Source organism: Punctularia strigosozonata, assembly GCF_000264995.1.
Source record: "Punctularia strigosozonata HHB-11173 SS5 unplaced genomic scaffold PUNSTscaffold_10, whole genome shotgun sequence".
Lineage (NCBI taxonomy): Eukaryota > Fungi > Basidiomycota > Agaricomycetes > Corticiales > Punctulariaceae > Punctularia > Punctularia strigosozonata.
Window position 1 is genome coordinate 474,760 of NW_006767442.1, and position 21,627 is coordinate 496,386.

Below are 21,627 nucleotides of genomic sequence, written 5' to 3' on the forward strand. Positions count from 1 at the left end.
TATAAATACATTACAGTCTCTCAAAGTCTCTATTGCCGACATGAAGCTTCTCGCTTTCGTTGCATTCGCAGTCTCGCCGCTATTCTCTGCTGCACAAGCACCCGACCCCTTCACTATCACTGCTCTCCATTCCGGGGAAGTCAACATTCACCTCCAACCGATTAATGCCAACAGCCAGGCTTTCTGGATCGGCAGGCCTACTTCCACCTTTTGTCCCAACCCGGCGAGCGAATGTCCGCCAGGGACGCAAACAGCCTTCATCGGTGGCAGCTCAACCCTTGAGCTTGATGACGAAGTCCCTGGAGGACAGCAAAGTATGTGTGCAGTGCTGATGGTCGGGTAGGAATTATGAGTATAACATCCGAACGTGCAGTATACGTGCAGTCAAATGGTGCACTGGGCTACACTGCGCCCCACTCCGCCGTCATTCCTGCAGGTGCTACTCTGACAGGATTTTTCTGGACGGGGGGCGCCGCCGCTGGCGATCTAGGGTTTATCGGGTTAGGTGCAACATCCTTCATTGCATGCCCTACGACTAGCGGTGGTCCTCCGTACCAAATATTTGAAAACGTTGCAGGCGGCGACTTCAGCTCCTGCATCGGATTCGATGCACGTACCACCGAGTACTCTGGCGGTGATACGTCCGCCGCTTGGGAGTATGCTTAGGCTTCGGAGGAGGTAGACAGGGTTCGACGAGACGCTTGAAGCAGCGTAAGTATTTCCGATGGATATGCATGTCACCGTAATTAAAGATATTGTTCTACTGGTACAGACTGTACGTGAGCAGACATTCTGGCGCGGATACAACCTTTGACGCTTTGCCTAGTACGGAAGCTACCCAGGGCCTGCACACATAGTTGCTCTTGAGCTGCTGGTTTATGCTGTCATGCATAAGTATGCACGTGTGCACGAACACTGACAATTCGGCATTCGTCACCGCTTTCCTGAACTACACATGGCATCGGCCTGAGCCCGTATACTTACGTGCAGTCTTTTGTCGCTTTGATCCGGCACCACATGACGACAAACTGGGCTGCCACCGCTCTGGACCTGGTTGCTCGATGGGTTTACCGTACTTGTGCCTCGGGCTTGTGCCATCCCTTCTTGCATGCCTTCTAAGCCTCACACCTTCACGGATGACCGTCGCCGCCGTGGGTTCAGCCGCCTGATGGTTGTACCTCAGAGCATCGTAGCCGATCACGAACAACGAAGGGAGCCAAGCCTGACGAGCTCGGACTACTGGGCAGGGTCTGGTGGGTTTTCACGGACATGATAGTCCGTCGTCGCCGATGCGGTGCGCAACGGCGTACGAGAAGCCCTCGGTACCTCTAACTGGTGCGTATAAAAGGCCATGGCGCCTGGTCGACCAGTTCAAACAAACACATCCATTTCAAGATCATAATGTCGAAGTTCCTCGCCCTCCTCGCCCTCGTGGCCTCTCCGATACTCGTTGTCGCCCTGGTTCCCCCAAACCCACCCCCATTCCACATCATTGCCGGTGCATCCGGCACGGAGTTCATTCACCTCCAACCCATCGAAGCTGCGAATGGGTCTCTCTGGATTGGCGCCGAGACTTCCTCGGCGTGCCCGTCCACGGTCGCGGACTGCCCGCCGGGCGACGTCACCGCCTTCAGCGGAGGCCAAACTACTGTGTACCTCGACGTCAGTGTGCCCGCAGGGCAAATAGGTGAGCCATTCGCGTCCTAGATTCGATGTGGTGATTGTAACAATATCCCGCCAGTTTACGTCCTGGGGGACAACGGAGAGGTCCATTTCACGCCACCGAACGACCCCTTGCTCCCCCTTCAGGGCAACGCAGTGATGCAAGGCTTCCACTGGGAATCTACGGAACCTTCTGAAGGTCTTGGAGAGCTTACGTTTACTGGCCTCAACTCCTCCACCTTCGTCGCCTGCCCGAAGGGCGATCCCTTCCCCTTCCAGGTCTTCGCACGGGTTCCTAATGTAAACTGGGCCGGGTGCACGAACTTCAGTGCCATCACCGCCCCGTACCCTGGTGGAGGTGTTGCCGCATACGAGTACAATTGATCCCACTATCCGAAGATTAACGATCAGGCAAGTCACGCAGCCGCATCTTGTCTTACGTGTCTGACAGAATCCTATGCTTAGATTCATGGGCACGCCCTGATTCGTGGGCACATACTAATTTCTTCTCGGACAATTGAACCATTGCATAACGTATACCCATTACATTGACCGGGTACGAATAGCGTAGAACCAGGATGTATAATCGTTGACACGGACTGTTGTTCGACTTGCGCGCGTTCCAGGCATCATGGCCTAAGCATTGAGAACGAAAGGCTTGATAATAATCGGTAGTTGATTGCCTTTCTCAGGCTCGCTCTTGACCGTCGGTCTTGTTACCACGCTCGCTTTCTTGAATATTTCGCTCGCCGGTACGGCAAGATCAAACTCGAAGTCGCGGACAAGGACGAACAGCAGGGCCTTCATCCTGACGGCCGCGTGCCGTTCAGCTCCACATTATGGAATGAGTTCGACTACGCACTCGACGAGGGAGAAGCGGTAACCTATACAGGCTCGTGGACCATCGAGGAAGGTAAGCATGTTGCCCCATACACCAGGGTTGTGCGACGCAGCCTCGGGAAAAGCACCAGTGCTCAACCATCGCTCGGGCCTACAATTTCATATTTCCTCAAAAAAACCCCTCGTAATGTACACGGGATATGGATCTTACTTGAACTCGTGCGCGTCATTGCCCCAGATACGACTCGCGCGATTGAGGCCGACGATGGGTATTTGAATCCATTCACCCTTGTTGACACTGTCATAGCCCAGGGGGTAAGCTTCGGCAGTCTAACAGAAATTGCAACTTACCGAATCTCGTGGTGCAAGTTTCCATTCTTATCCGAAAAGGGCTCGCTCACAGGGATCACACTATCCTCCATGGCGACCCTCATTGTTCCACCCACCGGCGCGTGTACACGCAGGGTCTCTCTGACCACAGCGTCCAGATAGGGCATAGCATTCAGTTCGTCCATATTTGGATTGTCCGTTGGCAGGGCCAGCAGCTCCTCACGCAGCTTCCGCTGAACCTCCTTTGCCTGTGAAAGAGCAAAGATCGCCCATGTCGTCCCTGTCGACGTCGTTTCGTGACCAGCGACCATGAACGTAGGGATTTCTACATATTCCATGAGATCGAGGTTGATCATGAAAGAATGAACGAACGTACGAGACAGGACCTCGTGATCAGTAAGGCGCTGGTCCTCAGGTATGTCAATAGCCATGTTAGCCTTGACTAACAGACTAAGCAAGTCACGGCCTGATCGCCGAGTTTCAGGATGAAGACTGAGACAAGACAGATGAATTGCTAGCCACCTTGCACATCGCCTCTCTCGACATGAGCACCATGCTTTTCGCTTTGCACAGCCGCCTTTCGCTCAGAAATAAGGCCATAGCCAATACGCTTCATGGTGTTCTGCGCATACTCTATCTTTTTGTCCCTGTTTGTGCGCTATCCATGCGATAAGCGCCGATGAAGTACGACGAGGGACAAGGGCGCGGCTTACCACGCAACGGAGGATCGGGATGCGAGATTGGAGAAGCCCGAAGAAACGCCATGTCCCAGTAGCATCGAACATCGTCGCCATGGCCTGATTCAGCTCGTTTGGCTTACTACCCTCGAGGGAATCGAAGCGGTAGTTGAATCCGGCAAGACCGATGATGTCCAAAGTCGCCCGACTCAACCATGACAGAGCATCGACCTTGATAGATTCATCGTTGCCTTTCTTCCTCGCCTCGGAAAGCCATGCATCCCGTAGCTGTGCGGCCTTGTCAATGAATATGCCTGTGAGCTCGCGAACCTGGGCGGGTCCGAAGCCGGGGTTCATGACACGGCGTTGACGGCGGTGCGCATCACCCTCAGCGATGAGCAAACCCTCGCCGACGATACGACCGAGGTTGTATCGCCCTAACGCTGGCTTCTGGAACTCGACGGAGTGGCTCAGGATGTGGGACAGCGCCCTGGGGTCGATGGTGTACAAACGATTGCTCTGTGACGACGGAGGTCAGCTTTGGGCGCACTGACATTGGCACCGGCGCGGATTTGCTCACGTTGAACAACCCGTTAACCTTGAAAGTAGGACCGTACTGTTTGATCCATTCATCCTGTACGAGCCCGGAGTCGCCGCTGAGAATCTGAGCGAAGTTTCCGTAGATCCAGCTTGCACTCGGTGGGCCTCTGAGGTTACGTAGTGGCGACCGGGCTCGAACCCAGATTCCGGAGAGGATACTCCACCCTGTATAGAGGGCTACGGCGGCCCCTCCGGAGTAGACAAGCCAAGTAAGCATCATGTATGTCTACGAGCACTTAGCACGTTGGAAACGGGCGAATCTGGGCACGACAGAGAGGCGGTCTCGATATATAAGGTGTCGCCGTATTGCGGTTGGCTATGCAGGGCGACTATCCCACCAAGATGCCGTCCGAACGCGCTGTCCCTGGATCCATAGTCGTCCGCCCTATTACAGTAAAGATCCGTTTTTCCGAGAAAAGAGCGTCAGGGAGCGGAAGTGAAACGCTATTTGCACTGCGGACGCCATTCAACGAGCGACACAACTCCGATCGACTCCGCGCGAACGCTCCTTCATCTCATTCCATCCCAGGCCTCAGGCCCCAGGGATCAGTTACTTCCCGTCATACTCCCCGATCTCCCCGGATTTCCAGCAAGGACGGCAGTAACGGAGAAAACTGACTCCCGCCCGCTGCGCGTTGCATCTCTTCAGCTTGAACGACATGGACATTGGCTGTCTCGCATTGATGTACTACATACATACTCTCAGCAAGACGAATCTTCAATGGGTACCTGAGGGCATGGCTGTGCGAAAATACGAACATCCTGTACTTCCTCATTTCTGGCCGAAATCCGTCCCGCACCCAGTTGAAGCGAAGGGGCCGGGAATTCGCTGGACGATACCGATGATTTTCACGTACCTTGGTGGTATGCGTACGTGCCATTAACTTTCCGGCAATCCGAGCCCGCCGGGGGATTTACCTGTCAAACAGTGTCTCATACACTTGAGGATACAGCTCTCCCTCATGGGCCATACGTCGAATGTGCAAGGCTTCCGTGCTCAAACCGTAGGCCCTCTTCCTTCTGTACGGGCATGTGCCGCCGAACGGCGGGAAAGGCGTCGCAAAAGTCTCAGGTATTCTCGCTGGTGCACACTATATAAAAACCCTGCATTGAGCGATGGACCAGCACAACAACTATCCGCAACTCATCCACCTTGCAACGCAAAGATGTTCCGGAACCTGGTCGCCCTCGCAATCCTTCCGCTCCTGGTTGCCACTCAGGCACCTGCGCCGTTTGGTATAATCGCCACTTCACCCGGCATGGAGTTCATCCATCTCCATCCCATCACAGCTGCGAACGGTTCGCTCTGGATTGGCGCGCCAACGTCTTCGCTCTGCCCTTCGCCCATTCCTCCCGAGGATTGCGCGCCTGGAACGAGCACCGCCTTCGTTGGAGGTCAACCGGCTCTGGGCCTTGACGTAGAGGTTCCCGGAGGACAGGCAGGTGAGCATCCGCTGCGCCGCCGGTTCCCTGAAGTGATACTCACGACGTGCGATATCGACAGTCTTCGTGCAGTCCAATGGTCAGCTCGGCTTCACCCAGGCGCACGTCCCGGTGATTCCGGACGGCGCGACGCTCACCGGTTTTAGCTGGGAGGCGATCGAATCCGACGAAGGCCTCGGACAGCTCTCCACATCCTCGTTCAATGCTACGACGTTCTCCGCCTGTCCGAGGGGTGACCCTTACCCTTACCTGGTCTTCGCTCGTGTTCCTCTCCTGAACTTCGAGTCGTGCACGAACTTCGATGCCGTCACGGTCCCCGTTCCAGGCGGTGGCGCAACCGCGTTTGAATACATCTGATCTCATTGCTTGATGATTGGTAAGTGTAATCTCGTGATGTATATAGATCGATGGCCATATAGGCTAACAACTCATAGGACAGGCGGTCCGTTGAATCTATACACTGTATTTGGGGATGCGCTGAGGAGGGGGAGTGAACAATGTACCGTATCTCTGGTGACAATGCCCGATACCAGTACCTGCTGTACGGGCGAAAGACTTCCTGTATGACGTAATAGATACGATGCTCTTCTACTTCGTAGCATTGACTATTTACCAGTTCTGTTGACTCGATCGCCCTTTTATTTTTGGCAGCTATAAGTGCACAATGACCAGTCGACTACCGAAGCTCGTCGCCTTCGATCTCGACTACGTGCGTGCAGAGCCCGAACGTTCAAGCCTGCGAACGAACGAACCGACCCTTATTCCACAGACCCTCTGGGATCTCTGGGTTGACACTCACGGTGCGAGCGCACTGTAGGGTGAATCAACTTCACCGTGCTGATACCGGATCCTGCGATCAGTGACTCGTAATGTTCTCCTTGCTCACCTGTTGAGCCTCGCTCTGAATGTCTGCGCGTAGCCCCCTTAAAGCGCAACGGCAATGCCTTGAACGAAGTGAAGGACAAGTACGCCCCCCTCCCCCACCGTGTCCCTCCATCCGTCCTCGCCGCCGTACTGACGGCACGTCGCAGATATGGCGAAACCATTGCCTTCTACCGCGACGTGCCCTCGATCCTGCACCGCTTGAGAGACGCAGGTGTTACCATCGCCGCCGCATCCCGCACATCTGCTCCCCGAGTGTAGGCAAACGTATTCCATTAGAATTAGATAACAGGCGCTCATACGTTCATGACACCCCAGAGCACGCCAAGCGCTAGACCTGCTCCTTGTACCTCCTAAACCAGGTGATAAGGACGGCGCGCCGACGAGGGCGATCCAGTTCTTTGACGAGATGGAGATATACCCAGGTAATGGACCCAACATATTGCATCTGCATCGTGTGAGGGACTCCACAACCCTACTTTACAGGATCGAAGATCACGCACTTCAAGAAGCTGCACGAGAGGACTGGGATTGACTACGCTGAGATGGTACGGGCGATTCAGGCCTCTCGCGAGTGCTCCCAGCTGAACCACTGACCATACATTTGCACAGCTCTTTTTCGACGACGAAAGCCGGAACCGCGAGGTATCAAACCTGGGTACGAATCGTCGGAGCATCGCGCTAACTACGGACTAACTGAAGAGCGCATCCTCAGGGGTGACGTTCTGTCTCGTCCGCGACGGCCTGAACGACCGGACGTTCGAACACGGCTTGGCAGACTGGCGCAAGCAGCACCCCGAGTTGGTCGTGGAAGATGCTGCTGGGCAGTCTGCAGAGGAGTAGATTGGATTCGCAGGTATCGTGCCTCCGTATAGATGTTTGCAGGTAGATAGATATTGCTGGAGGTATACTAGTTGATACAGTCTACACGTACAGTCATTAGCCAATGAATCGCAGCCTGGCGACACCAAAGGGAGGGGATAGAATATAATGCAAGAGATTGTCTGTGTGGGTCAACGCCATAAACGGTCCCAGCGGTTCATGCACGATGACCATGGGTTGTAATCTGCGTGAAAGCGATGCTCAGCCTGAGAGTGACCGAACGTAGTAAACATGGCACGTACCAAAGTTCGTGTTTTGATCGCACGCGCATCGGCCTTCCTTCCAAGGTTGTTCGCCTCGGGGACAGTGCGTGAAGGGATTGTGGAAGTATCCAATTTCGTTGAAAAAGTGAAGTTTGTCCTTGGGAAGGAAAAGCGCGGCGGCGATAGAATGCACGGGCGCGTCGCCCCAGCGCTCATAGTAGAAGCCGCCCTTCTGGTCCAAGTAGTCGAAGAAAGTGCTGTAAGCCTCGCTACGCCAGAAGTCCATGTCGGCAATTTCGAAATTGGACCAGAAGTGGCAGAGGTTGTACGTTTTCCCATTGTTGTCGGACAGGAAGCGCATCGCGTTGTTGTCCGCGATGTAGTGCGGGTACTCCATCATGAAGTCGAGGACGTTGCCCCATAGGGTCGGGATCGTCTTCTGGAACTCGAACATAGAGATCGTCCAGCCGTACGTCTTGTTGTGCTCGATCATGTAATGGAACGGATCGTGGTTGATATCGCAAAAGAAGTGGACGTCGGGCTCGACGCGCCAGTACCACTTGTATTGCTGCAGGAGCGGGTGGCGGTAGAAGAAGCCCGAGTTGAAACGGCACATGTTGCGGTAAGGAACGGAGCCACCGTAGATGACGTTGTTGGCAACGAGGTCGTCCCGACCGGCTTTCGCCTTGTCCTCGTCGATCCAGTCGGGCTGGAACCAGTACTCGCGTGGGATAAGGCCGAAAGAGACTGGGGCGTTTGTGAGGACGGAGACTCGTCTGACAGCGAAGTCAGCATCCCTTTGTGTATATGGACACGATCAGACAAGACATACTTCTTGAACTCGTCCGAGAATTCTTCCTCATTGAGGAAGACCCAAGGATAGTTGTGTTTCCTGTTCCAGCGATCCTCGAGCTCGCGCACGCTCTGCACCACACCATTCAGATCCGAGTTGCGCGCGAGCATGAGCAACGTCGCGTTCGCTCGTGGCGGGTAGCCGTCCGCCTGGGTCTCGCCGAACGTTGTCGACACGGTCTCCTGCTCGGCAAGAGATATCCGTGGCGACCCAGATATTTTGGACGTGATATGGCCGATGGACGTAGCGTTGCCGTAGCCCTCGTGTGTTAATGAGAGGATAGAATGTAGGCCGAGCTACAACGGTTGTGAGACCAAGTCAAACCACGATTGAGAGGGCGACGATACGTACGACAAGCAACACCGTCATGAGGACGTAGCGGGTAGTGGTGTTCATCTTGAGCTGGCTGCCGCCAACGTTGACGGTGAAGGGTGGGAGGAGCTGAGATGGGCGTACACGTATATGGAAGGGTGACGTCTATGTAAAGACCAGCGTCGCCCTAGCACAGGACACCGCCGACTTCTTTATCAAACGGGGTGGTCGCGCACCCTGGATTTTGCAACCGAACAAAGCGGGGGGCGCTGGTGTCGCGATCGTCGTCGAACACGACCGGGGATTTCTGACGAGACGACGAGCGCGCCGGGCTCGTTTTGAACAAGCTGCTGTATGGATTCTGCGCAGCCCGGGTCCGCGCCATATCTGCGCTGGGCGCCGTAACGGCCACCCGCATTCCAATTTCCAGAGCGGGTGAAGGTTGCAACGGAAATAGCGGCGCGCGACACAATGACGTTGAGACCACTGGAGGCTAAATTTAGCTACATACCAGGACCCCGGATGCTCTGCCCGCCCCCGCCCCCCGCGACCCTCCGCGACCCCGCCTGGAGATTTGTGGGGTGGATTGGGATCAATGCGCCCTCTGAAGCGCCCGTTCGCATCAACCGCCAGCGACGCGCCCAACAACATTGATCGACTGCCACCACCTCTGGATACCATTGCACTGCAGGTTCGCTCCACAGCCAGGCAGCGGAAATTCAGGGGTGGGCCCCTGAATCTGCGCCGGAAGCCGCCCACGTTCGTTCCCGGCCCCCGCCCAACTACTCGCTGTTGCCCCCCGTGTACGAACCTCCAAACCTCCACGAATCTCGCAGGCAACGCCAGCCGCTGCACAAGATAGACAGTCTTTTGACGGACGCTTTCGGCGTCACGCCGCGATCAGCGCTACCGCGTATTAGAGTGTATCTGCAGGTGGTAAAAGTTCTCCGCAGTGGTCAAAGATGTCCGCGAGGTAGGTAGGTAGGTAGGATTACTCGGCGCGGTCCCAATACCGGAACAGCCGGTTCCCGAGGCCTCGCTTTGGCGAGCTGGGACACAGTGGGAGGAGCCCCGCCAAAAAATGCAGTGCATGGTAAAAGTTCCACCCCACTTCGCCGTGCTGCAGATACACTCTGTTGGGACCACATATTCGCTGCTCTCCTAGAGCCATTTCCGTTCTTGCCGGGAGTCTTGCAAAGCATGAGAATATCAGGCCATGATGCCGGTGTTCCATGTATTGAAATTATGGCATCGACCCCCATATTAGAGGCGGTACCGAGTTGAATCCTAGACCAAGCAACATCTCGGCGTCTGCGCATCCACCGTTGTTCAACGTTCAACAGGAGGACATCTGACCTGCCATTTCGAACTGGAGACCGCATGCGTATGCGCTTCCTATCTTCGCCACAGTCTGCCTGGAACATGTCCCAAAGCTTATGCCTTTGCGCGGAGGCTCGGTACCGCGATAAGTAATGACATACACGGCCTACCTCCGCTATCAACGGCCATCATACATAAGTGCTTTGGTTCTGGTGGCCTTCTCCCGCTCGCAACCCGGTCCGAGTCCTTGCCGTGTCAATGCGCTGTTCACAAACGCTTATATGGAAGATCCTGACCGCTTCCCAACCTTTCCACTCAGCTCAGCGGACTTCACTTGACTAATACTCAGGATCATGTAGCATGGCTTGTAACCAGTAAATCGGCGGAAAGATGCTCCCGCGTGGAATCCGCGTCCCTCGTCAGCGATCGAGATTCGACAAATACTCGTTCGTCTACTTCATCGCAAATGGGCTTGACTTGTCTCCAAGCATTCCTCTTGCAATTCGTGGCCGAATCGATAGCGTGCCCTGGGCCTGAGCAAATGACAGAATGATTCGCCAAAGTCTCCTCGACGCCCTGTTGCTTTACCGTGGCAGATGTATGGCTTCGTTCTGTGTGTAAATATGGATCATATACGCATGTGCGTCTCGCTCATGATATTTAACGAATCTTGGCTTTTGATGTAGCTCTGTGACGTCATATTAAGCGACGACAGCCTGCGATCTTGTTGCTCTTTGTTGCTCTCGGTTCCACGGTCAACTTCCACGGTCAGCTGTCGCAATCGGACTTCATACCGACGTTATAACAACAGCTCAAAGTAGTATGTATGTATATCCTAGAAGATCCCGAACCCAGTCGCCATATAATCGCCCTCCATCGGACGTGCAGACGGTACAATATACGTGAGGAATGGGAAAGTTCACGCCTGGGAGCATTCCGGAGGTGATATATGGTTGCCAGGTACGGTCATCCATGTTCCCTCTGATGCCCTCGATATGTGTTCGTACGAATCATCGATGCAAATGCGCTACTACGACTGCACCTCAGGTGAAGTCCGCCGCCAGCTGGTTGTTTCTACGTCGCCGAATTAGTGCATGATGTGGTAGGTTTATCTGCGCCGGACCCTTACTCGATAGTCTACGAACGCAAAGACCCTACATTCTCGCCTGAGCGGACGTGTCGTGTCAAAGTTCAGGTGGAACTTTACCAGCAACACTGCGGGCGCAAGCGGCGAGTCGATCCGAACGCCTGATATCAGATCCTCCGAGTCGGGTTTCACGAACATGCGCATAGTAACAGGGGTTTCACCTGCGCCTCGGTTGACAAGTGACCGCTCGGGTGGCATTCTCGGAACTGTCCCGCTAAAGGACGGTAGCTTGAAGCCTCAGTATGGCCGAACAAGCCTCAGTATGGCCGAACAAGCCTCAGTATGGCCGAACAAGCGCTTTACGAGCCTTTGGTTCTAATCGTCCGTTCCGAGCTGTAGCGATGAGAGAGCTTGGTATCACGAGCAGTGACGAAAGCTGTAGAGCACTGAAGGTGGTAGAGTTAACTGCGGCCGATCTGCTGGGAACGAGGCATGACCGAAAGAAGAAGGCAGATTGCGCGGTTCTCAGACTTTCTCAGAGGCCAGCGGATATTTTAGGGACACTTCTCGGGACATGCCTGACAGCGCCGTCATCGCCTTGTCCGTATGGGCGGCCGGGGAGCGGCGCCTGACGCAACCCAAGGCCACCTTTGCCCACCTGTTTAATATAACCTTCGACTTTACTCTACGCCACGACTACGCTGCCCATCGGCCGGGACGACGACGAAGAGTTGCTCCTAACGAGGCTTCCGCCGACGGATCGGACTTCGGTCGTAATACATAGCTCTTCACAGCAAAACGGGGTCTGCACCCCGATCTAGGGAACGCCGCTCGTCGAACGCGTCTTTCGACTTCAGTCTTTCTACCCGAGGCTCACCGCCAAAATGAACACGACGACACGATACATCCTCGCGGTTGCTCTCATCATCGTACGCGAACAAAGGCTCTTCGTAGACTCCATGACTTATCTGTCCACAGGTCGCGTTGCATTCCTTGCTAAGTGTTACGCACGAAGAATACGGTCGGGCTACCTCCCTATCTAAACTCGCCTCCCAATGGCCCTCAATATCTGGCCACAAGGACCCGCCGAAAGCGGTACCAGACGACTATTATATCGATGCCAAAATCGACGCAAAGACCGGCGAATTGCTTCCCGTGTCTACCCCACGAATGAACGCGACAATCTTGATGCTGGCCCGGAATAGCGATACGGACAGTGTGATCAAGAGCGTACGAGAGCTGGAAGACCGATTCAATCGCAAGTTCGGTTATCCTTGGACGTTCATGAACGAGGAACCATTCACAGAAGATTTCAAGAAGTGAGCTGTTGGCGTTGGTAGGAAGGTCTGCACAGCTGACGATCTTTCGTTCGCAGGCGTGTATCTGTCCTGCTGAGCTCCCCAGCGGAATTCATTACGATACCGCATGATGACTGGTTCCAACCCGAATGGATTGACGAATCCAAGGCCGAAGCAGGAAGGAACAAGCTTGTCGAAGAGAGCGTCATCTACGGCGGGAGCGTATCGTGCGTGCTACACGATTTTGCATCAATTTCATCGTCCTCACTGGCCCTCTAGATATCGTAATATGTGCCGCTTCAACTCAGGGTTCTTTTACAGGCAAGCTGCCCTGCAAAAGTACCGATGGTACTGGCGTGTCGAGTACGTTCCCTTTCAGACGCTTCCACGTATGAACTTTGACGAGGTAATCCTCAACAGACCCGACGTTCACTTCCACTGCGATATCGACTTTGATCCCTTCCGATTCATGGAAGACAACAACAAGACCTACGGTAAGCCTGACAGTATGCACTATAGAACTTGTCCTGAGTTTGCATAGCGTTCACGATCACCATGTACGAGTTCGACAAGACTATCCCGACATTATGGGAAACTACCAAGAATTTCATCAAGGAGAATCCCCAATACGTCGCTCGCGACAATTTGATGGGCTTCCTATCGGACAACAACGGCGATACCTACAACCTCTGCCACTTCTGGTCTAACTTCGAGATCGCCGACATGAACTTCTGGCGCTCGCCTGCGTACGAGGCCTACTTCGACTACCTTGAGAAGGCCGGCGGGTTCTACTACGAACGATGGGGCGACGCACCGGTCCACAGCATCGCCGTGGCGCTGTTCCAACAAAAGGACCAGGTCCATTTCTTCGACGAGATCGGATACGAGCACAACCCGTACACGCACTGCCCGAAAGACGAGACGACATGGAAGAAGAGGCACTGTTCCTGTGACCAGGGGAGGAGCTTCGGTGAGTTCGGCGTCTTCCTGGCTTGTGGGTCCTCGGGGGGCTGATTGGCATCGCCATGGCAGATTACGACGGATACTCATGCATGCGCAAGTGGGAGGCAGTCACATCATAGACCGCATACAACGCCAATCAACACAGTTTGCCATCGAACGATAGACATCTTCTGTAATAATGATCGGTACGTAATACTCACATAGGCCATTGCCGTGCATACCAGCGCCTGTTGGCCATTCATATGCGTTGCTGTAGCTGCTTTCTAGTGACATCTTTGGCAGACTTCCGCTGCATGCTTTCTTGATCGCATACCCTCATGTATTGTAGTGATCGCATATTTCATCATTGCATCTGCAACGACGTCGGCGACTCGGAGGTGACTGTACATAAAGAAACAGCCCGTCATTTCGCAGCATGCTTAGTTGACGCATAGCCAACATCAGCCGGGGCCAACCCGGCGCGCCGTCCATCTCTCCGGAGTGGGTCTTCTATAACCGGAAGGGCGCCCTGGCAACACAGCCCGCGGAATAGCGCTGCAACACTTGCTTCCGCGCTTCATAAATACCCATCTGAGCCCGCACGGGCCTCTGGTTGGATCGCATTGCTGGTTTACTGGACATATTGGCTCGTCTGGCACCTGGCACTGGCCTTGGAACAAAGCCGTTTGATTAGGGACTGCATGTTTGTTCCCAGTTTCGGCGGAAAGCTGTGTTCTCCGTGCTCAGAACCTCCGGTTACACCTCCCGAGAAGTGAAGGTTTGCCGGGATAGCCAACCAAGCTCTACAAATCAACTTGCCAGGCAGTCGTCCCGCGCTCCTGATTGTCCGCATGTGCCTGATCCGCCCTAGCACATAACCTTCCTCGTTGTCCGACCGACCTCTCACCTCTCACCTCTCACCTCTCACCTCGCCTCCATCTCTCGTCTTATTCTTTCCTCTCCATGGCCAACAACAAGGTACCTCTGACCCGGGAAGTCCTGCTCGTGGTCCTGTCCGACCTCGCCGCCCGTCTGCTCGTCATGTTCGGGCGAACCGTTACCCTCGCCGTACACGGTGGTTGTGTGATGGTCCTCCACCCCTACCTGCAAGGTACCCGTCGGTCGACGCAGGACGTCGACTACATCCACCGCACCTTCGCCAGCGAGTGGGCACACTTGCCCGACGCCACACAGCGCCTCAAGCTGTGCATCGCGGCCACTGCGCAAAGCTATAACCTCGGGCCGGATTGGATGAATTCTGATCCCGATGTCGCGTTACCGGTTCAGGTCGAGTACGTCTGCGATCTCGTCACCCGACGACGACTGCTGACCGAGAGCGTTATCCGTGCTGCGAACCGTAGCATGTATGGTCGGCCATGCGAAACTGTCGGTTACCACACGAAAGCGCCCGGGATGAAAGAGACGATGACCGTGTTCGCGGCCCCTGGGCTCCGTCTCATCGCCGTCCCTTGGCTCTGGGCCATCGCGCTCAAACTCGTGCGCTATCAAAAAAACGACCCGGCTGACATTGCCGCCATATTGCGCATGGCGAAGGTGCGGCTCCCGCACCTCCAAGTCACGCCCCAGCTCCTGCAATCCTACCTCCTGCGATATTGCCAACCCATGTACCAGCCGTATATGCACATGCCGTCGCATATGCAGGCATGGGCCGCGCGTATAGAGGACGCGCTCGGGCGCGCTGCGCGGCCGCAGATCTACTGGTGAATCACCGACTTGCCTGATTTTCGTCACTTTTCATGCACAGACATCTCCTCTGCTTCCAAACTTGTACTGTTACACTCACATGATGGTTCTGACCTTGCTCTCTGTACAATGTTTGCATCCTCTTGGGCATCCAGTCATTGTAATCCCTCCTGCATTCCGGCGTGTTCGTTACGGAAACACTACCATACGTTTTGGCTTATTAGGTGACCGTGTTCGAATTCAATGCTGTCTCCATATACTGTACATACAATACCCAGCGTTGCTCCCTGAACTAAAATACGGGTGAGAAGGCATCTTATGTGGGACCGTCAGGCGGGGCGCTGGGCTCAGCAACCGTAGGGACGAAGTTGCGCAGCTGAGCAGGGACCAGCGATTCGGGTATTTGCGCGATCTGGTCGAGTGGCGCATATTGCGCGAGTGCGAGCAGGTTGATGCGCAATTTCCGTATTTCGGGGTCTTCGGACGCAGTGTCGGCGGGTACGTCGCTCTTCCCGATCGTGGGTGCGTCCCCCATCTGCACATCTCCATCGGTGTCTTCCTTCTTAACGTTGGAGATACCAACCTTGCGTCGCAGGCGCTCCGTCATCTTCTGCGCAACCCATTGGAGCGTGTACTCCAGTACTTTAGGTCCATCGATGACTACAAATTTACCGTCAGATATGGGCGCCTCGTTGTGAGATGTTTCATCATTACTTGGTTTCGCCTGCGATCCGGCATCGTTCATCTGGGCTTGAATATATGCTTTCCCAACCCACTCTTTGGCTGACACGATGAGCTCGTCGGGTGAGCGGATAAGCGCAGCCATGTCGATACGCTCGGCGGCCAGAGTTCGCAGAGCGAGCAATTGTTCAAACAGTCGGGGGTAGAGGATTAGGGACCGCGCCAGCTGGATCTCCACGCTGGAGGAACCATGTGGATTTATATCGCGCAAAAGGAGATCGGAAACCTCGCGCAGGATTCCATGGTGGCCATTCGTCAACGGATCAACAATGCTCTTTTCTACCCATTGCGACAACGGCATGCCGAGAGCGTATGGTCTTCCATCCTACCGAAGAAAAGTTGAGCTTGGAGGTAGGGCGCGACATATCGTACGCACCACTGGCGCATCTCCAACAAATTCTGCTAGGCTTCTCATATACGCGTATCCATCAGGACCGCCATACACAACATCACGGATGTACCCCTCGGCTTGATGGGATGTTGTCGGACTCCAAGAGCCATGGTTGCTAGACGTTTCTGGCGTCCCTTGGCTCCGCGCAAGGCTGTCCCGTAAAGTCTGCAGCAATGACTCCTGGCTCTTCAAAGCCTTCGGATCTACGCCCGTCTCCTCCGCCAGCTGCATGGGCAGTTCCGCCATCACCCCAAAGTCCGTATGCTCTGGCGGTCTAAATCGAAGTATAGCTTGACTCGTCTCCTCCGGTTCAGTAGTATCTTTGTGCCTTCGCGATCCACCGCGATGTATCGTCCAGTGTTTGCGCTTTCCGGGCTTCTGAAAGACTTCTATGGGAGGAACGGCGTGTGATGGAGGGAGAAGCGTCGGAATGGGTAACGTCTGCTCGGGTGGGGAATCTATGGACGTTGGAAAGAGGGGGACGAGATCCGGCACCGAAAACGGTTCTGGAACGAGGTCCGTGAACAAGGTGAAGGGGTCCTCGACTACACAAGATATCAGTAAACAGCAGAGTTGAAATGTAGTCGGATATTACTGTTCCAGTAGTCGAGACTGCCGTCAGGCAGATGAGGAAGGCCATCCTTCTCAATGCGGAGGCGTTCTTTCTTGGTCTTGTATCTCTTGCCTACAGTGCAAGATTCAGTAAGGATGGAATGGTGGGGTAAGAATATATGCGGACCATGGCGTCTCAGGGCAGACATGAGCTGAGCAAAATCCGAGCCCGGAGGAAAGGCATCTAAACCGTCCCTGTAACCCGGTAGATGTCCATCTTCATCAAGCCCGGCAGCTATACTCGATCCAATCGTAGGTTGTTCCTTGAGCGGCTGATTTTGGGACTGTGTAGAGTGCGCCATCTGGATCCTCTGAGGTCGGCTCGTCGTCCCGCCCATCATAGGGGTCGAGACAACGGATGGGGAACGGGTCTCGCGCGTGAGTCCATCGTCGCTTGCGCGCCCTGTAGCAGTGTCGTCCTCGTCGTCCATCATGTCCTGAGGCTCCCCATCCCCCTCGATGTCTAGATTCCAGTCGGTCTCATATTCGATGACGGTCGTGCTGGCCCTGTTGATCTGATCTAGGCCGTAGTTCTCGATGCGTTCGGCTTCAGAGTGGTATATTGTCCCAGGTGGGTTGAAGGTTTTAGCGTTCGTTGTCACAAGCTGGAAGTCTGCCTATAAACAACTAATGAACATACGCTATAACCAGTAGATGGCAGTACAGCTTACCTTGAACTCTTCAAGGGTGCGGTACTTCCCGCGACTAACTTTATGTGAGATTGTGCCTAGGTCCATCGGGTGTTTGATGAGATCCGCATATCCTGGTACTGCTGCAACGTCAACTGGTTGCAGAAAGAACGCATAATCGTCTTTCCTAAGATCAGGGTGAGCCAAGCTCCAGAGGGTTGTGTAATGTATCAAACCCACTTCTTTATCTGGGTTATTATGCGCGTCAGAACCTCTTTGAGAGGCTTCAGCTTGACCGCCCTGGGTGCTTTCGGGGTAACATCTTGAACCAACGACCCCTTCCTAGCCTTTTTGCCTCCTTTCCCTAGTTTGCCACCCTTAAGTGGTGGAAGAATGAGCTTGAGTTTGGAGGAGCTGGCTTGGTTGGACTGAGAGGGATCTGGAGAGTATGAAAGCTGATCATTCGCGTAAAACGACGAATTGTCCATCGACTCCGAGGCGTCACGAGCAAACGTGTAGCACCCGCACCATTAGTCAGCTTATTGCGTGTGAACTAGGATGTGGCTGAAGTTCTTGAGTTTCGACCTTGACCATGACTTGCCGTTTTACCGAAATGAAGTCCTTGCAAATCGCGCTGAATGCAGGCCATACCTGATCATAACTCAAATTCTTTTTGGTCGGATAGGTTAACAGTTGATCAAGGCATGCATGCCCGGGATGAAGGGAGTGTGCTCGTTTCAGCGCCAGTCTCTTGACCGCACAATTTCTGGCTCCAATCCTCAGGTTAGTAGGATGCATCGTAATGCATTTGTACCACACAATATATTGCGGAACACATGGAGGAACCCAGATCTCTTGACCTACTTTGGTTGATGGCGGGCTGCCAACGAAGATACTCGTTCTTCGGTGAAAGGCGGGATGTCACGGTTGAGACGCTCACAGTAGTCAGGGCTGGATTAGGTCCAGGCCCAACGCCGTCCGACCATCGCAGGAGCTTGAAGCAAGTTATTTGGGACATCTCGCATTCGGCAGCAGTAACGAGTCTACATGCGATCGACGCGCCACTTCCTCCAGATAAGACATGGACCAATTGCCGGGTAAGTCTTAGTTCAAGCCGACTCCGTAAAGATTAATGTAGCTTCTGCAGAAATATCATAGATGAATACCGTTCCGCGGGTGTGGCTGAGCATCGATGTTACCTTGCCCCAGGAATACCCCAGAATTGGGCCCGAACAGAACCGCAGTTAAGATTGTCCGCGCAATCATGCTTCGGCCTGCTCTGCTCCGCCTGGCACTGCGCAGACGTCACGACAACCCTGAGTGAGAATGATCTAGGGTTTTATGCGGAACGATGAGACTGCGAGTGGTTTGTCGGTCTCATGACTACCGAAGATTGTGACGACCTAACGGACAAAAGACAGTCCTTTGGAAGGAACGCGGCTCAAGATTATATAGTATAGGGTTCTCGCGTTGAAGCATTTGCTCTGGAAACCCTATCACAACTAATAAGGTGCGTCGTGAGGGCACCTTAGTATGACCCAAATACAACCACTGACTCGATGATCGTAGGATTTCCTCTATCACGATGCTTTATGTGCGTTCCGAGGATGTTTAGCACAATTACCCAGCACCGCTGTCAACATTCATATCCGAGGTTCAACATATCGCGGGCTCCGATAGATCTCCCAAGCTGTCAATCATCAAGGCATCACAAGGAGATTCGCCATTATATCCGAGGAGGGTGACAAGATATAGACGTCTTATTGCCGCTGGTATTCCCTCATTCAAACCCGAGACAGAAGTCGTGACGCCGCATAGTCGCTGCGAGGTCTGCCGCCGGTTATCCATCGCCGCAAAACGCCAGCAGACAGGTGGTGGCTCTCTACCTGTCGCAAAGTTCTGTTCAAGAACCGCAACCGCTGCTTCGCCAAGCTTCATTGTCGCCTTGCTTCAACCCCGAACCTACCTTCCTGCAGCTATGGCCGCATGGCCGCAACTCGGCTTCGATCTACGGCCACCAAGGCACGAGGCAGTCTTGATCATGCTCCACTATGTGCATAGAAAGGCACCAATACCGAGGTCACCGCAAATTCGTTCGTTTATTCCGGTTCATTCCGAGCGACGTGCGAGTAACGTCACTTCTTTCGCAGGTGCCCTGGATCATTGAAGAACTATCATTCATTCATCTGCATCTGCATGCTGGGGCTCGGATGTAGGCACTTGCTACGGCGTTCGTCCTGCCCCGAAGCTCCCCGAGAGTCGAGTTGTGTCTGAGCTTGGACCCACGGTAGCCAGGTTGCTTCGCGACTGTTCACTTCTACAATCGCTTAATTCGAAATTTACCTGATTTGGGTTCTCCCGGTGAGTAAACGCTGTTCCAATATTCGCCGGAGACGGAGTCGCGAGTGCTGGTGCCACTACTACTGACACCGACTCATGTGAATGTCTATGAACATGACCTGGTGCATCCAGCTGTACGAGGGGATGCTAACCGAGATGTGGGCTCAAGCTCGACGTGTGATCGGCTTACATTCTCTCCCAGTTCGGGCGCTTCCTATTACGTCTTTGGGCTGAGGCAAACGGCAGTCTAAATTTGGTTCGTCTCCAGCTGCGCAACGTGAGCCAGCATGCCCGCGTTTCGTCGGTTGAGGTTGTCGTCCTCGCTTGTATTTGTGACGCCGTCGCAAGTTGACGGCTGCGGCCTAGTCCTCGGATCGTCAGTATCTCCCGAGGCTATTGTTAAGCTTCATTTTTAATGCAATGTTCCAGGGAACCTTGTACATTAGGCGCCACGCAAATAGCACCCGAGATTGCACACCGTACACGCCTCTGCTTCGGCACTCGTGTTGTGTATCTTGCAGGCGAGAAATGCGATAGCCTGCTATACGCCGAAGGTCCTCGGATCTTGATTTGTTCTTACCACCCTCACCTAGAGGGCAATCGCCTCGTTTACTTCCGGACCACTGGCGGACCCATCGGCATTTCTGTACGCCCGCGTGAAGATACTGCCACGCTCGTGCGTGTGCTTCTCAATCATCTACATTCTTGCATGGCAGAACCTCGGAAACCACCACGTTTTTGGTGCGTTCGAGTTTCAGGTTCACAATGCGGAGAGACGTCCGGGACTGAATATCCATGTCATCGGTATGAAGTCATTATTTGCACACACAATGCCGGCCCACGTGGGGAGATGCTTAAGATTGCACACCAGATGCAGAGCAGTGTAGTGGCGTTCTGCACCAAGCCCCACCATGCGAGACGCTTCTACCGCGCCACTATCGAGGTGCACATCCTCGGCTTAGCTCAGGACATCCGCGGCACATGAGATCATATCATCTGCGAAGATATGCGGGCATTTCTCCAAGCAGCAACGGACGTCTTGGTTTAACGGCAGCGCCGGCAATTTCTCAGCGGTGAGAGTCATCATCCGACCCCCATTCAGTCCCTCGAACTCAAGAATACGGCATTCATTCAAGGCGTTCCATAATGACGGGACCAATCCGCGCGCAATCGTTTGATTGAATCCTCTAATTCCTTAATCAGGACGCTGTCACACAGACCTTGCAAGAAGCCTCGAGAAGTTCGCGCCCTCGAAATAGGATGGTGAGTTCCTGGACCCGCTGGGAAAATGTAACGTACGGTCGATAGCTCATACGCGCCATGCAGTGCCCTCTGGCGACCGCAAAAAATTGTCGACGCCGTGCTGTCGCGGAACGTAAGCCCGCGCAGCGTGCGGCATATCGTAGCAACTCGTCTCTATGGTCACGCGGCGTATTGGCCAGACCTGGCCGGACCCTGCCCTGCGAGATACGAGCGTCATGGATCGTCTGACCACATTCATATGCGATCGACCAAAGCTGAGTCGGTTCCACCCCTGAAGAGTAGCACACACCCTCTACCATATTCCCGGGCGAGCAAAAATGAACGGGGTACTATCGGATGGGCTTGCCACGTTCGCTGCGGTGATTTCAGTGACTCAGTCGAATTCCTGATTTGTCGATGCCCAGCGTCTTCTTGCTCCTCACAGGTCAGGCACGATCCAAAAGCATTCTTTTCTCGACGGCCCACGTGGAATATCTCTTGCCATTTTCATATGCTGGCCATCGCACGGCTAATCTGGTCTTGCGCGGGTACGCCCCGCTTCTTTCCTATTGTTTGCAGACGGCGTTAAGAAGACCGGCTGCCTGACATAACGAGCAAAATCATTACACCACCCTGG

General features: G+C 54.2%; 10 protein-coding genes across 10 annotated transcripts; 6 read left to right on the top strand and 4 right to left on the bottom strand.

The window, feature by feature from the left end:
• Positions 1–40: 40 nt before the first annotated feature.
• PUNSTDRAFT_127270 (uncharacterized protein) lies at positions 41–880 on the top strand (the record flags this gene model as incomplete). Its single annotated transcript, XM_007385931.1, has 3 exons — positions 41–314; positions 374–711; positions 827–880. 2 exons carry the CDS (start codon positions 41–43, stop codon positions 664–666), a joined length of 567 nt encoding a protein of 188 aa, XP_007385993.1. The 3' UTR covers positions 667–711; positions 827–880.
• A 521-nt stretch (positions 881–1,401) lies between these two features.
• Positions 1,402–2,046, top strand: PUNSTDRAFT_46003 (uncharacterized protein; the record flags this gene model as incomplete). The annotated part of the gene is made up of 2 exons (XM_007385932.1): positions 1,402–1,687; positions 1,742–2,046. 2 exons carry the CDS (start codon positions 1,402–1,404, stop codon positions 2,044–2,046), a joined length of 591 nt encoding a protein of 196 aa, XP_007385994.1.
• A 252-nt stretch (positions 2,047–2,298) lies between these two features.
• On the bottom strand, positions 2,299–4,329 carry PUNSTDRAFT_121700 (cytochrome P450; the record flags this gene model as incomplete). Its single annotated transcript, XM_007385933.1, has 8 exons — positions 2,299–2,470; positions 2,525–2,653; positions 2,714–2,800; positions 2,854–3,157; positions 3,209–3,298; positions 3,355–3,490; positions 3,546–4,028; positions 4,090–4,329. 8 exons carry the CDS (start codon positions 4,327–4,329, stop codon positions 2,299–2,301), a joined length of 1,641 nt encoding a protein of 546 aa, XP_007385995.1.
• Positions 4,330–5,296: 967 nt separating this feature from the next.
• On the top strand, positions 5,297–6,174 carry PUNSTDRAFT_121701 (uncharacterized protein). The gene is made up of 3 exons (XM_007385934.1): positions 5,297–5,552; positions 5,614–5,928; positions 5,987–6,174. Exons 1-2 carry the CDS (start codon positions 5,369–5,371, stop codon positions 5,907–5,909), a joined length of 480 nt encoding a protein of 159 aa, XP_007385996.1. The 5' UTR covers positions 5,297–5,368; the 3' UTR covers positions 5,910–5,928; positions 5,987–6,174.
• Positions 6,175–6,210: 36 nt separating this feature from the next.
• Positions 6,211–7,406, top strand: PUNSTDRAFT_53955 (magnesium-dependent phosphatase-1). Its single transcript, XM_007385935.1, has 9 exons — positions 6,211–6,261; positions 6,322–6,352; positions 6,413–6,418; positions 6,472–6,517; positions 6,584–6,691; positions 6,753–6,859; positions 6,921–6,982; positions 7,047–7,092; positions 7,150–7,406. The coding sequence occupies exons 1-9, from the start codon at positions 6,217–6,219 to the stop codon at positions 7,275–7,277; spliced, it is 579 nt and encodes a 192-aa protein (XP_007385997.1). The 5' UTR covers positions 6,211–6,216; the 3' UTR covers positions 7,278–7,406.
• Positions 7,407–7,413: 7 nt separating this feature from the next.
• Positions 7,414–8,768, bottom strand: PUNSTDRAFT_90152 (glycosyltransferase family 15 protein; the record flags this gene model as incomplete). The annotated part of the gene is made up of 4 exons (XM_007385936.1): positions 7,414–7,500; positions 7,559–8,295; positions 8,352–8,668; positions 8,724–8,768. The coding sequence occupies 4 exons, from the start codon at positions 8,766–8,768 to the stop codon at positions 7,448–7,450; spliced, it is 1,152 nt and encodes a 383-aa protein (XP_007385998.1). The 3' UTR covers positions 7,414–7,447.
• Positions 8,769–11,787: 3,019 nt separating this feature from the next.
• On the top strand, positions 11,788–13,700 carry PUNSTDRAFT_127275 (alpha-1,2-mannosyltransferase). The gene is made up of 6 exons (XM_007385937.1): positions 11,788–12,020; positions 12,070–12,410; positions 12,467–12,616; positions 12,669–12,883; positions 12,931–13,359; positions 13,422–13,700. The coding sequence occupies exons 1-6, from the start codon at positions 11,976–11,978 to the stop codon at positions 13,469–13,471; spliced, it is 1,230 nt and encodes a 409-aa protein (XP_007385999.1). The 5' UTR covers positions 11,788–11,975; the 3' UTR covers positions 13,472–13,700.
• Positions 13,701–14,294: 594 nt separating this feature from the next.
• PUNSTDRAFT_136375 (uncharacterized protein) lies at positions 14,295–15,056 on the top strand (the record flags this gene model as incomplete). The annotated part of the gene is made up of 1 exon (XM_007385938.1): positions 14,295–15,056. One exon carries the CDS (start codon positions 14,295–14,297, stop codon positions 15,054–15,056), a length of 762 nt encoding a protein of 253 aa, XP_007386000.1.
• A 295-nt stretch (positions 15,057–15,351) lies between these two features.
• On the bottom strand, positions 15,352–17,896 carry PUNSTDRAFT_46008 (uncharacterized protein; the record flags this gene model as incomplete). The annotated part of the gene is made up of 6 exons (XM_007385939.1): positions 15,352–16,101; positions 16,153–16,712; positions 16,763–16,852; positions 16,907–17,396; positions 17,451–17,595; positions 17,649–17,896. 6 exons carry the CDS (start codon positions 17,894–17,896, stop codon positions 15,352–15,354), a joined length of 2,283 nt encoding a protein of 760 aa, XP_007386001.1.
• Positions 17,897–20,675: 2,779 nt separating this feature from the next.
• Positions 20,676–21,360, bottom strand: PUNSTDRAFT_53960 (uncharacterized protein). The gene is made up of 3 exons (XM_007385940.1): positions 21,089–21,360; positions 20,880–20,997; positions 20,676–20,821 (listed from the first exon to the last, which is right to left on the bottom strand). The coding sequence occupies exons 1-2, from the start codon at positions 21,226–21,228 to the stop codon at positions 20,880–20,882; spliced, it is 258 nt and encodes an 85-aa protein (XP_007386002.1). The 5' UTR covers positions 21,229–21,360; the 3' UTR covers positions 20,676–20,821.
• Between the last annotated feature and the right edge of the window lie 267 nt (positions 21,361–21,627).

Coding starts and splice junctions, on each gene's coding strand:
- PUNSTDRAFT_121701 (XM_007385934.1), top strand. CDS start 5,369: ATGGAGTTCATCCATCTCCATCCCATCACAGCTGCGAACGGTTCGCTC. Junction 5,553..5,613: donor GGTTCCCGGAGGACAGGCAG/GTGAGCATCCGC, acceptor CGATATCGACAG/TCTTCGTGCAGTCCAATGGT.
- PUNSTDRAFT_53955 (XM_007385935.1), top strand. CDS start 6,217: ATGACCAGTCGACTACCGAAGCTCGTCGCCTTCGATCTCGACTAC. Junction 6,262..6,321: donor TCGCCTTCGATCTCGACTAC/GTGCGTGCAGAG, acceptor CTTATTCCACAG/ACCCTCTGGGATCTCTGGGT. Junction 6,983..7,046: donor GGATTGACTACGCTGAGATG/GTACGGGCGATT, acceptor ACATTTGCACAG/CTCTTTTTCGACGACGAAAG.
- PUNSTDRAFT_127275 (XM_007385937.1), top strand. CDS start 11,976: ATGAACACGACGACACGATACATCCTCGCGGTTGCTCTCATCATC. Junction 12,617..12,668: donor ATCTACGGCGGGAGCGTATC/GTGCGTGCTACA, acceptor CTGGCCCTCTAG/ATATCGTAATATGTGCCGCT. Junction 13,360..13,421: donor TGACCAGGGGAGGAGCTTCG/GTGAGTTCGGCG, acceptor TCGCCATGGCAG/ATTACGACGGATACTCATGC.
- PUNSTDRAFT_53960 (XM_007385940.1), bottom strand. CDS start 21,228: ATGACGCTCGTATCTCGCAGGGCAGGGTCCGGCCAGGTCTGGCCAATA. Junction 20,998..21,088: donor GGCGTCGACAATTTTTTGCG/GTCGCCAGAGGG, acceptor TCCTATTTCGAG/GGCGCGAACTTCTCGAGGCT.